The sequence below is a fragment of the Cylas formicarius genome, unplaced genomic scaffold (assembly GCF_029955315.1).
Source record: "Cylas formicarius isolate icCylForm1 unplaced genomic scaffold, icCylForm1.1 PGA_scaffold_10__41_contigs__length_53128322, whole genome shotgun sequence".
Taxonomy (NCBI): Eukaryota; Metazoa; Arthropoda; class Insecta; order Coleoptera; family Brentidae; genus Cylas; species Cylas formicarius.
In genome coordinates this window covers 6,579,407-6,593,852 of record NW_026844214.1, presented here as the reverse complement: position 1 = coordinate 6,593,852, position 14,446 = coordinate 6,579,407, and the positions used below count along the sequence as shown (strand labels likewise).

Genomic DNA, 14,446 nt, shown 5'->3' with positions numbered 1-14,446 from the left:
AGAATTAAACCGCTAATATACTATTAACTCCTACTTTACTGTACTGAGCTGTGTACTATAATCTAGCATAAGCTGAGCAAGCAAGATCCAGTAGATACTACATCTCAATCCAAAGATTTTGGTAGTAGTACATTATCCTGTAATATAAGTTCGCATTTTAAATGAAGTTTGCTGCATTGAAAAAACTAACCAAAACTATCCAAAAAACAGCATCAAAATGGTAAACGGTTTCTGCTCGGGCTGAACTGGCTTTATCACCGTTGTTTAGTAATAGGTAGATCCGAGTGAACTCAATACAAATGAATGAGCCCTAGGTTGGATCGAGTCAGATAGAATCCAAAAATTCAGTCATAGTCGTTCTGAGGACCTAACATCGAAAAAACAAATGGGAGGCACGAGGCAGCTAATCAGCATTAAATTAGTCAGTATAGTGGTATCGTTCCCAGGAAGAAATGAATCCCTTGGACTCGATCCTTTTGCGGATCGAATTCGAAAGGAGCTAATGCGCAAAAGTATCGACAGTTCTCATCCATACCGGGGTGTAATGCTTTTATTATTTTATACAACAGATAAGGTTTCCGGTATAATTCACCAAGTGGGAACTAACCAAGAAAACCATCATCTGCGGTGTATGCATTGTTTTCATATGGCTATAAGATAATAATGCATTTTCCCAATCGCACATTAGAGTTAATTTTTGCAACTTGAAATTTAGATGTAATAAATTTGATTCATTGATTGACAATACCAAATTTTTTGTATGAATATATTAGTTCATTTGTACCCTCAGAAAATCAAACTTTCAGACTTGTGAGGTACCCATCCGAGAAATAGCCTCTGCACAGTATCAACCTTTTCTATTTGCATTTGTAAGCACAACTCTAATATAGTTTTGGGATGATCTCTGTTGAAATTAATTAGTCACGAAGACGCTATAATTGCGAACCTATAGCGAATTGGTATTGGTTAACCCTTTTTAAACGGAATCTTAAATTCTTTGTTGCTGGTCTCTGGTTTTGTTTAGTTTACTACACAGAATATATTAGTGGTCTGTGCTTTGCTAGAAATGGCGGGCATAATAGTCAATAATAGGTTTTGATTTGGTGTTGTTTAAATACGAAAAATAACATGTATATCAAACAGGTCAGTGCATTCTTACATGACCAGCCGGAATATTAAATACGTTTTATTGCAGGTTATTATACAAGGCTTCAAAAGTTATCGAGATCAGACCGTTGTTGAACCATTTGATAAAAGGCATAATGTTGTTGTTGGACGAAACGGCTCCGGGAAAAGCAATTTTTTTTACGGTAGGAAGTGAAAAATTGGTGAAGTGTATCGGTTGATAAAAGTGTTAATATTTCAGCTATACAATTTGTTCTTAGTGATGAGTTTTCTCATCTAAAACCAGAAGAACGACATTCTTTGCTACATGAAGGAACAGGCCCCCGAGTAGTTTCAGCATATGTGGAAATTATATTTGACAATTCTGATGCCCGTGTTCCGGTTTGATCAGTGTAGTTAGATAAAATTCATCGTTATTTTCCCAAAATTCACTTTTAGATTGAACATGAAGAAATATACTTAAGAAGGGTTATTGGTGCTAAAAAAGATCAATATTTCTTGAACAAAAAAGTAGTCCCTAGAAGCGAAGTAATGAATTTGCTCGAATCTGCAGGCTTTTCAAGTTCGAATCCTTATTATATTGTAAAACAAGGAAAAGTAAGTTAAGTTGGATCCCAGTTGTCCCATTACAATGAACTTATTAATATTAGTTTTGAACTATATCTCAGTTGCCACAAATAAATTGCAGTCAGAACTTCCCTGTGCGTGTGGTTACAAGAAAAATTGCCACAACATTTGTAAAGCTGCCCTAATGCTTATATTTTAGATTAATCAAATGGCAACTGCTCCAGATTCTCATAGACTAAAATTGCTCAGGGAGGTTGCCGGCACAAGAGTGTATGATGAGAGACATTCAGAATCAATGGTTATTTTGAAAGAGACAGAAGGTAAAATAGACAAAATTAAAGATTTTCTCCGTACTATTGAAGACAGACTTGGAACATTGGAAGAGGAAAAGGAAGAATTGAGGCAATACCAGAACCATGACAAAATTAGGAGAACTTTGGAATATATCATCCATGAGGTTGAACTAAATGAATATAAGAAAAAATTAGCAGATGTAAATCTCATCATATTTATGAAAAACAAATTCCTAGTTTAAATTTAAATGTTTTCTAGTTAGAAAAACTGAGGGATGAATCTGGATCTGAACAGAAACAATTAGCTGCTAACCTCAAGAAAGCCCAGGATCATATAAAAAACCTCACAAAGAAGACAAAAGAAATGAAGAAGGAGCTAGCAAGTCTCAAGGAAGAACGGGATATTTTAAATAATGATCATCAGCATCTAATCAAAGAAAAAACTAAAATGGACCTTATGATTAAAGATTTATCAGAAGAGGTATGTATATATTTGTTTGTAGTGCCTGGCTATTTACATAATCATACTATGAATTACTCAAATACATTGCAAGTCTTTTTTTATTATTTTTAGGTAAGGTGCATTTTTAATATTATCCAGCATTTCATTAGCATGATGGATGAGAATAGATTTTGTTTTTGTTAGATGGTAGTTTTTTGTGGAAATTTAATGTACCCAATCCAAATTTGTATTTCCTCTTCTATTGAACTGAATTGAATATGCCCTTTATAAGAGTAAATCTATCACAGCTTAATATAATTAGCATAACCCTATTTTTGTAGTATTTTTAACCTGTTTCAATTTTCATTAGTAAAAAACATATTGATAAATGAGACAGAATTATGATATTATGCACTAATATCTTAGTCTGTTACAATAAAATCCGAGATACACTGTTAGAAATCACTATTTTCTTAATAATCTTTTTGCATACATATTTTGTTCATGATTACTAAAATATAACTGCAGATCTAATGTTACTCTGAAGTATTTAGTTTCAGAAATAAATTCATTTTTATCACCCTGTACATCTATCGACTACTCCGAGTTATAGAATGTTTGATAGTTACTTTTAGAACCGATAACCATGCATTTGGTTTTTGAGCTGTTGAATTTTAGTTTATTTTAGTATATTTTTTGATATTCAGTTTAGTACCTATTATTTGACAATCCATTGAAGAGAGTGAAATAAGGATCTCATCAGCAAATAAATTAGCAAAACAAAAATAATAAATAAAAGCGGACCGAACAGGATTCCCTGCAGCACACTGCATTTGTTGTAACAAGAATGTCTGTCAAGAGTCTTGAATGTATATTTTAAATTTCAAAAACCCTCACAGTTAGTTTTGATTTGTTCATGTTTTTCCGTCAAACTGAAGCCAGATTGTTCACCATAGAGCAGATCAGGATCACAGCTATCACCATATTATCTTGTCCAAGATTTCACCCACTACAGGTAACAAGTGAGATTGGTCAAAAATCACCTGGCGTTTTCAATCTATGATACTTTTTAGTTTATCAGATATTTTTCTGGTACTCTAAAGACGCATATAATTCGCAAAATCAATATTTATAAAATTTGCATTTTGGTGTATTTTGTATATATTTTCAACAAACCCTTTTAATGTCTGCCATATTTTTCTGCCATTTCTCTTGCAATCAACAATGTTGTGGTGATAGTATTTCTGTTTTTTATTTCTGAGTACTGAGATAATGTTGTTTCTTTTCCTTTTATATTCTTTCCAGTTTTCTTCACTTTTAGTGTATTTAAACTTCTTGTAATACCATGTTTTGCCAGTCTTACTTGCCACTTGAGAAAGCCATGGTAATTTTGCTGGTTGCCAGGTACAAGGAGATAATAAATCCAAAGAACGAGCTGAAAATGAACTTGCTCGGCTTACTCAATCTATTAAGGAGAAGGAAGCTGAATTGGAAAAAATCAAACCATTGTATGAGGAAATGAAAGGCAGAGAGGAGGAATGTACACGAGAATTATCATTGAAGGAACAAAAAAGGAAAGAGTTGTACGCAAAACAGGGTAGAGGGAGCCAATTTACTTCAAAGGATGACCGTGACAAGTGGATAGAAAGCGAATTGAAATCTTTAAACAAGCAACTAAAAGATAAAAAAGATCATAGGGACAAATTGGAAGCAGATTTGAAGAGGGATGCTCAAAAAACTGTAGATCTGCAAAAAAAGATTGAAGAACAGTCGCAAGAGTCAGAGCGGCAAAAGAATTATATTGCTGACTACAACAAGCAATTTTATGAGTCAAAAAAGAATAAAGAACAATTTCAAAATACCAGAAAGTAAGCAGTTCCTGTTATTGTGTTAATTGTTTAATGTTTTATTGTTTTTGAAGCGAGCTTTGGCGTAAGGAAAATAACGTTCAACAAAACTTGTCTTCTTTAAAGGAAGACCTGGCCAAAGCTGATCAGCAGTTGCGTTCAATGGTTGGCAAACCGATTTTAAATGGCCGAGACAGTGTAAGGAAAGTTTTAGACACTTTTATTTCCCGCGGCGGTCGAGAGGCCGATATTGCAAAATCCTACTATGGACCTGTCATTGAAAATTTTGAATGTGAGAAAAGTATTTATATTGCGGTAGAAGTTACCGCTGGCAATCGATTGTTCCACCACGTGGTCGACTCTGAAAGAGTGGGTACGCAGATTTTGAAAGAGATGAACAGGCAAAAGTTGCCTGGCGAGGTCACTTTCATGCCTTTGGATCGATTGAACGTCAGGGAAATTGACTACCCCAATGATTCTGTAAGTTGATATATAATAAAAATGTGAAATATTAATCTCTCTGTTTAAAATGTCTTTAAAACAGGATGCAATCGCAATGGTATCTAAGCTTAACTATGATCCAAAGTATGATAAAGCAATGCGTTATTTATTTGGAAAGACGCTCATCTGTCGCCATTTAGATGCTGCCACAAAACTGGCGAGAAGTACTGGACTCGATTGTGTTACACTCGATGGAGATCAGGTTTCATCCAAAGGATCATTGACAGGTATTCACCAATGATTTTTGAATAATTTTTCTTGCTTGTGTCGCTTGGCCTCAGGAAACTCTTTCTTTCGTGCTAATAAGGATTAAATCGACATTTAAATAAGCAACTTAAATACAATAACAAACAAAAAGTGATGTTAAGCTACTGTTTATTGTTCTTTAATTGAATTGGAAAAAACTTTTCAAATTACCTTCAATTTTTGAATAAATCAATAAATAAAATACTTACGTTAAAATCGTCTTCACAAAACGTAAACATGGCATTTTAACGAAATTTCGGCAGGTTCGTCTTTAATGGCTGTATAGTTTTAGTTGTAGTTTTATAACCTGTCACGATGCAATAACGATAAACAATTTTCAACTTAAAAATGACTTAAAACTTACGAAAAAACGTTAAGTTTATAATACGAAAACGGACCTCGTGACGTCACCGAGAGCTGAAGTGTCCACATTACGTTTTTAGCGGGAAATCCTTCAGTTTTTTCAAATTTTAATGATTGATTAGGACGTTAATATTTCACTCCTCGTTTTGTTAAGTATCTTCATTCAATAAAAAAATATCTGCAAGGACCCTATTGGCACTTTTTTGCAAGCAATTTAATAGTGAGAGGTTTGGCGACCTAGAAGGCCAGTTTATATTTGCACTGGTTGTACAGGGTGAGTGAACGATAGGTTAAAATTCATTATTTCGTTTGTTTCAAAAGCTATGAGAAAATGTTAATTATTTTTAAATATTTTTATGGTTCATGGTTTTCCCTAAGCTACCAAACTTTCTTACTTTAAATGGGAAGGGTATGTTTTTATTCCATTTTAGGATTGCTGTTAAAGTTTTTTTTATGCAAAATACCCTATACCCAAAATGAACAGTTTTTCCGGGACAAAAAACGAAAATAATGAATAATTTAATCAATAATTTAGAATATAATTTATGAACAATATGATTAAATGATTTTAACGATTTCGTAAATAACAATAAAACCATTTAAAAACAAAGTTTCTTGTGATATATAAAATTAAATTTGCGAAAAATTGCCCCCTTCCCTGTGGCATTTTTGAATATCTGTCTTTATTTTTCTCAAATTAAATTAGAACAAAAGATTTCAGATTTCACAGTTTTTAATGCTGTTTCGGCAACATGTGTCATAAAGCATTAAAAACTGAAAATCTGAACATTTTTTTTTCTAATTTAATTTGTGTTAAATGGATTTTCTTCAAGTAAAATCCACAGTCTGATTTCTTTTTCTTTTTACAAAACTAACAAAAACTCCACTTGGTGGCTCATAACTAATAGGAATGACATTTTTGTGCAAACCAAGTTTGACTATTAAAGATAACAAATTACTCCCCCTGGTGGCTATTTCAGACACTGGACCTATAGAGTTTTTTTTTTATTTATAGGTCCGCCAGTTTCCATAATACCCTACCTCCTTGCCCTTACTGAGACACCCGGTACAATTTTTTAATAAATTGTCCATTCCCATTTTTATAATAACATTTGGGAGACGAAACTTTCACGCAATAAATTAAAAGCCACATCGATGCTACATTTGTATCTTGAATATTTTTCCATCCAGATTTTTCTTGCCCGATATGTAATTAACTATGTAAATTAATACGATTGGTTTATTGGTGGTTAGGGAATGTCATGGACTTTTTAATTTTCATATTAAATTCAAATTCAAATTAAAAGTCTGAGTGTTGAATTTATTTCTTCTCGTATTCCTAATAAGGTAGGGAGATGTGAATAAATGTTTGCAATATTTACAATAGATGAAATACTTCAAGTACTAGCGTCGTTTTAACTTTAATTCTAGGATAAGTGATATTTTCTAACTCTATTACTGAATTTCTTTAGAAAGTTTTTCCAAATTTGAACTTAACAAGACGGGATTACAACTAACGGATAACTTGAAAAGTCACTGTGAGCAATTGGTTAGTGTAGTCTCGTTCCTGTATCGGGAAGAATTCTTCTGGTAGATGTATTATTCAAGGAAGAAGTCCTAACCGTAATGGCACAAGCAATATGCGTCAACGGTGCTTCTTCTTAACTGTAGATACAGACGGCGTGCGTTACCACATTTGGCTAGAAAGAATATTTAATTACAAAAATATTTAGACACTACCAATTAAATTACTCGGTAAATCTTACCCACCAAGTCCAGCACTGTGTAGCACCCACTTTAGCATGATTATTTTTGAGCAAAACCATATTTTCTTGTATTAATCACTCGGTATTACTACGATTTCTGTTTTCCTTAAGATTTCTATTTAGCGTAAATACTTTTTTCCTTACCCGGCGACTGGTAAATTTAACTGAAATAGGGCCTGTTTTGTTAACAACTTTTTTTCGGGCCTATAGTATCAATCAAAGTTTATTTTTGCTTTGATGATGTTTTGAACTTCTTTGCATAAGGTTTATTCGCAGGGCAGTCCCAGTTCTTGAACCATCAGGATTTTGAAAGTCAAAATTAACACATTCGGGTTTTTGTTGAACCAGTCTTGAACTGTTAAAAAAAAAATTGTGTCGCACTGTGACGACAGGATAAACTAGCGTCGTTAATTTAATATTCGTAGGCGGAGTACGCTGTCAGTGTTGCAATCGGTTTAAGTAAAAAATAAAAAGGTTTGAAGTTTTGGTGAAAAATAAATGCTTTGAAATAGTTTACAAGGTTTAGGTAGGATTTATCTTGCCCTGTGCTTTCACACTTAGCGCATATAATTTATTAGAATTTGAAAGTCCTTGTTGGGTTGGGTATTATATAACATTTATATGAAAAAATACATGTCTTCCGGGCTTTATGGTTTATCGGGTTTGCTTTAGATATAATGTCATTGATACAGTATGCTTCATATTGCCTACTATTGCCACATTAAATATTTGAAAAATTTTGCTAGGCGGTTATTTCAATACATCACGCTCCCGATTGGAAATGCAAAAAAATCGCGCAGAAACCATCACTCAGATCCAACAGTGCGAACAAGAACTGAAATCTTTGCGCGCGGAACTCCAAAAAACCGAAGCTTCCATAAACACCATCGTGTCCGATATGCAAAAAATCGAAAACAAAAACACGAAAGCTAAAGCGATCCACGAACGCATCAAAGGCGAAGTGCGACTGATGCGCGAAGAACTATCGAACATAGAAAAGTTCAGGGGGCCCAAGGAACGTTCATTGGCCCAATGTAAAGCGAGTTTGGAGGCCATGCAAACGACCAAGGAAGGCTTGGAGTCGGAGTTGCATCAGGAGTTGCTCGCTCAACTTTCCGTTGCCGATCAGCAGCAAGTCGATTCGTTAAATGACGACATTCAAAGACTCCAAAAGGAGAACAAGGAGGCGTTCAGTACTCGCATGAAGTTGGAAGCCGAAAAAAACAAACTGGAAAATTTGCTAACGAACAATTTAATACGGAGGCGCGACGAGGTGTTGCACGCGTTGCAGGAGATTTCGTTGGAGGACCGGAAAAGGCAGCTTTCCAACTGCAAAACGGAAATGGACGAAATCGATAAAAAAATTGAGAAAGTCAATAAGGAGTTAAGTTCTATGGAGAGCAAAGTAAAGGATATGACCAAAAAGGTAAGTTTTGTGTATACACTCTGTATAAAGTGTCCTTTACGTTTCGGCTTAATTAAAAACCATGGCATAAATAAAATAAATATAAAATATAAAAAATTGTACTCGCCATTCCCAATACTTGTTCAGATATCTCGCGCATCCTGTACGATGGACGAAAAGTGTAAATAGAAAATTGTAGCTCTCGACATAGTTTGCGATAATTTTTGCCGTTTTTCATTTACGGCCAATAATTCATACAAAACGGAAATTTTCAGGATATTTTAGATTTTTTGCCACTAAACGCCACACCCTTAAAAAAATGTGCAAAGTTGAGGTTATAGCCCTCGATCCCCCAACTTTTCTGGCCCATGAATTTTTCCAATAAAGTACATGATTTTCGATAAAATATTTTTTTTCTGGAACTAGACTTAGCACGATAGCGATTTTCGTATGTATTTTTTCAAATAGATAGACGAAAACCGTAAATACAAAAATTGTAGCTCTTGATTTTTATATAACTTACAGTCTTTTAGATTTTGTCTATAATTGAAAAACCCTGTATGTAACCGAAACATGGTTGAAATAAAAGTTATATTAACGGATCTTCCGCGTCTCTTGGTTAAATAATTTTGCCCATCGGGTGAATAATTTTCGAAAAAACATTTTTTTTTCAGGAAGCCAAAATAACCAAAAACATTTTTTTTTAATACTTAGCGACACTTGTTTGCTCCCAGTGTCTACAGATTATACGTGGGTATGGACTTTTACTTCTCTGCTAATTTTGAAGTCGATAGCTGCAAATTTGATAGGACCTACCGTTACCGAGATATAAATTTTTTATACGAGCACAGATAATTTCGCTCAAGAAAACAAGTCACATGTTTCACCTAAAATGGCTTCATTATACCTACAAACAAGTTAGATACAGACCTGAAATCTTGCTATCTAAAAAGAATGCTGACCAAATACAAAAAATCTTATAACATGTACAGGGCTTCCTAAACTCCATGGCCTAAGTTTTCAATGAGACATCTGGCGGTAGGTATATGAGGTATAAGGTATTTAACATATGCAATTATGCGGGAAATTTGACACAGAATTCTAATTTTTTTTTTTTAATGGTGTTTTATTTAAGGAACTTTGTATCGCCATCTACTTTTTGAGCCACTCGATATATTTGCTATGTATTGCACAAAATGCGCAACAAAAAACGATTCCAAAATCCAATACCTGATTTTTAAATAATTTTTTTTCATATTTTCATATATTCACTGTACGTGATTTGTGCATCATTATATTAATTGGTGGGCTTTCTTTTTATATGGTAAGATTTCTGACATTTTTATAGATCTGATGATCACATTGGTCGTGGGTTTCGTGTTTTACCTATAATTAACGCCATTGTCTGAGAGAATAGATGAATTTTTCAATTTATTTTAATGTGTCGATTTAGCTTAAACAAGAGCAAATCGAATTGGACAACTGGAAGAAAACTGAAAAGGACGCTCAAGACAAGATTGACGAAGATGCCAAACATTTGGAACGGTTCGCTTCCAAGCAGAACGTTTTTGAAAAGAAAATTCAAGAAAGTTTGGAAAAGATTAACCAGCTTGGAGCGTTGCCCGCTCAAGATCTGTACAGTCATTACATGAAAATGTCTTCCAGAGCTGTAAGGCGCAAATTTTAAAAAGTCGACGAAATTTACATTTTGCTTTCAGTTATTTAAAGAGCTTGAAAAAACCAACAACCAACTCAAGAAGTTCAGTCATGTCAACAAAAAAGCTCTCGATCAGTTTATGAGCTTCTCGGATCAGAAAGAAAAATTGCAGAAGAGGAAAGAAGAACTGGATAGGGGGTAAGGGATCTGATTAAAAAACCATCAAGACATGTCAAGTACGGGGTACCTCATGGTTCAGTATTGTGCCCCATTTAATTCCTTATCTATGTAAATAATTTGGCCTATTCTCAGAGGAACAAAGTTAACACAGTTCTATTAGCTGATGATGCAACGTTTTATCGCGCTTCAGATATTGAAGGTTGTCTTGTTTAGAGGTCTGTGATAAAAGTTTAAAAAATAAATACGGAGTGGTAAAAAATTTACATTAAGAATTGAAATAAAAAAATCATTGTCATTTGTGGTGGAAACATCCCATTTTATCGTATTTGACACTTTTAAAAATGCGATACGGGTTTTATGTTTTGCCATTCGTTGGCTATGACAATGACGGTAAAACATGGCGAAAAAACAATTGTAAGAATTATAGTAACGTCACATTTCGACTTTATGTAAATTTGTCAATTATTTTTTTTAGTTTTTTGCCACCTAACTTGGTCATTTTTTAATTGTTCTTGTTAATTTATTATTATTTCGATTTATTTTTTTTATAATAACAAAGTTGCATACAATGCATCCTCCTTCTCCTCTTTCGATTTTCCTTTCCAAAGGTTGTGGTGACACCATTTATATTTGATTCAGCAGCTGATTCCATGCTTGCCTATCTTGTGTAATCCTTCGGACATCATGCAGTCTTATATTTATTAAGGGTTTTGTTTGGTCTATCTATCTAGTGGGAGATCTGCCTCTTGGGCGTTTGCCTTCTACTTTCGCTTCTGTGATTAGTTGTTCCATTGTTCCTGATCTTCTAAATTATATGTCCCGGGTGCTGCAGATACATGCGGTTTATTTTGGTTAGAAGCACTGTACGCGGACCAATTTTTTTGTAACACGAATATATTGGTTCGATGCTCTGACTACGAGACTCGTAAGAGTCGTCTATAATCGGTTTTTATTTGTTTTGTTTAAACTTCATGTTTCCGCTACGTACGTCGCAATGGAAAGATTAGAGCATCAACTAGACAGAGTTTCGCTGTTTTAGTGAAAGATTTGTCCATCTATATTTTGTTTAGCTTGGTGGTACTCTTGCCATGGTAACACGACGGCGTTTTTCTGTCTCACATTTCCCAGTGTTGATAATTAGGTAGCTCCAGTTTACTTTATCAAACACTTTTTGATTATTTATTATTATTAAATTCTATAACCTTTTCAATAGTTACTTTTCCTGGTACAAATTCTGCTTGCTCCTCTGAAAACTGTGGTAAAAGAAATTATTTAAGACGGTTATTGATGATATGCAGGTTACAGATTTTTTGAAATATTTCTATGCTCAACAGGAAACAATCCATTTACAAAGCAATGTATAGTAACAAAAAAAAGAAACAGTATGTAATATGTAACCTAACCTATTCTAGTGAGTAGTTCGAGCAGGTTGACAAAGTGAGCTCCAAAGAAATTAGAATAACCATAGATCTTGATTCGGGCTAGCGACGACTAGACATCAAACATATATTTCTCAATTCCCTCAGTCCACAGTTAAATATGTCACACACATCCGAAACACAATTATAATTGGAACATGCTGTATTTATATGCGAATATGCGAACACAATGAAAGGTGTCTTTGGTGCGCGAATTGAGTCGTGGTACACGAATATCTAAATACTCTAGTAGATTCGGACTATCTATTCTGATGTGTAGCAATTTATAAACAAACATAACTGACACACACTTCCGCCTACATTCCAGGCCATTCATGTTAAATTTTTCCAAGAAAAATTCGTAGTTTATGCCTCTCGGTGGATACGCGCCTTCTGTTTTGAACAACAGATACTTCGCAAACTTTTTCTGTACACCATCGACCGCTCAACTATGACAAGAGTAAATCGGATTCCACACAACCAAGGCGTATTCAAGTTTTGATCCGCACCTGGTGATTTTTTGTTTCGGAGTTTTATGACATTTTCAACTTCCGATCTTAGTATACCCGGCTCCTGCGCGGTATTTATTTCTTCTGGTAATAGTTCTTAACGTTATTTATGGTTTCTGCTTCCTCGTTTGTTACTACTTGCAGAGATATCTTACATTATTAATCAATTCGCGACACTCATGTTTGTTGGAGTGTTCTTCTAGTTCTGTACAGACCCCTACTATGTGTTCATTTTTATCTCGCGTGGTTGTTGCTTTGATCTTCTTGTTTAATTGTATCCTGGTTCTCCTTAGACGCCATCTTTAATTGCCTCGGTTGGTCGACGAGCTGCGGGGTATCAGCACTAATCCAGTGTTTTTTCTTAATTTGCGATTTTTCTTTTGATGATTCTCTGACTTTATCTATTCTTTAATGTTCTGCCAAGCCTTCGCGTTATCGATGACGACCAGAGCTTCGTGGTAGAATTGATATTAGGTGTAGTTTGTTTATTCTGGCTGTAAGGTCATTGGTTAAAAAACGAGGTTTTAAATCTCACGCAAATGTGTGTTGAATGGACATTAACATTTTTTTCATGGTTGCTTCAAAAGGCCTGCATTATAGGCACATTCATAGCCTCTATATCTCTATATAGCTATATGGATTTTCTATTTCAAATGTCATTCTTTAAGGGGTGCGAGAATAAAAGAACTCATTGAAGTATTAGAGACGAGAAAAATGGAGGCAATCCAGTTTACGTTCAAGCAGGTGTCGAGATACTTTACAGAGGTTTTTAAGAAGCTAGTGCCTGCCGGTAAAGCGAAGTTGGTTCTGAGAACCGTCGACAACGAAGAAGGACGCGATATAACCCCCGAAGACACAAACGCCGACATTTTTACGGGTATCGGTGTCAGAATATCATTCACGGACGCCGACGTCGAAATGAAGGAAATGAATCAACTATCGGGAGGACAAAAGTCATTGGTGGCTTTGGGGTTGATCTTTGCGATCCAAAAATGTGATCCCGCTCCGTTTTATTTGTTTGATGAAATCGACCAGGCCTTGGACGCGCAGCATAGGAAAGCGGTGGCGAATATGATTCACGAATTATCGAGCGAGGCTCAGTTTATAACGACGACATTTAGGCCCGAGCTGTTAGAGCACGCCCACAAGTTCTACGGAGTTAAGTTCAGGAATAAAGTGAGTCACGTCGAGTGCGTCACCAGAGAAGTGGCCAGAGATTTTGTCGAGGATGACCAAACGCACGGTTGAGTTGTCATAAGGAGATAGTTTATACAATTGAGCATTTAAAACATATTTTATTTCAATAAATACTTTAATCTAACACACTTTTATTTTGTTCGTTCCCAGCATGGATTTTCGCGAATGATCGAAAAACTACAAGATATAATATACAGGGTGTCCAAATAATAGATCTCGTTTATTATTGGCTTTAGAGGAAAATTTTAAATACAAAAGTTATAGCTGAGACTAAAAGAAATAATTTAAAATTATTTTCAAATGCACAGGGTGATTCATAAATATACATGAAATCAAACTGATATATGTTTAAATCGAACTTATATTTAATCACCCAAAATACTAAAATATCACAAAAGACAAGCTGATTAACCGTACAGGATTGGTTGTTACAGGTTCAGGTTTTCTGACAATGTCCTGGAAAATTTACTGATGTTGGATTGTTCAGAATTTTTCAATATAGTTATATTTTATCTCCCAATTATTTTCCGCTCTTAAGCCGTACTTTTTGTCAATACCGAAATGCCTTATAATAATTAAAAACTTTTCCGGAACATAGTTCTGGCTTTCATTTATGCATAATGCCTGCACTTTACCGTAAAACAAGGTTACTTATATAAGGTAAGGAAATATCGGCAGTAGAATGTCTAAAAATTATAGAGAACTCAATAAAAGCTAGAAGAGGAGTGCTTCATTCCTCTTATTTTAAAAAATATGCTCTAGACAGATGAATTAAGTACAAATCGTAATTCCATAGAAACAACTATATTTGAGTTTTACTTGACGGTCGAGGAATACCTCTCACAAAACAACATATTACTCAGAAATTCAACGCGCAACAAAAACTATTTTATTGTATAATGAAACATTAATAAATGAGGATGAACTATT

The 14,446-nt window shown here is 34.5% G+C and overlaps 1 protein-coding gene across 1 annotated transcript; it reads left to right on the top strand.

Moving 5' to 3' along the window:
- The first annotated feature begins 1,006 nt into the window (after positions 1–1,006).
- Positions 1,007–13,624, top strand: LOC132700973 (structural maintenance of chromosomes protein 3). Its single transcript, XM_060668582.1, has 13 exons — positions 1,007–1,143; positions 1,196–1,310; positions 1,367–1,506; positions 1,564–1,722; positions 1,892–2,185; positions 2,245–2,466; positions 3,832–4,295; positions 4,349–4,754; positions 4,819–5,002; positions 7,897–8,576; positions 10,009–10,224; positions 10,274–10,410; positions 12,988–13,624. The coding sequence occupies exons 1-13, from the start codon at positions 1,129–1,131 to the stop codon at positions 13,565–13,567; spliced, it is 3,612 nt and encodes a 1,203-aa protein (XP_060524565.1). The 5' UTR covers positions 1,007–1,128; the 3' UTR covers positions 13,568–13,624.
- Positions 13,625–14,446: the final 822 nt, after the last annotated feature.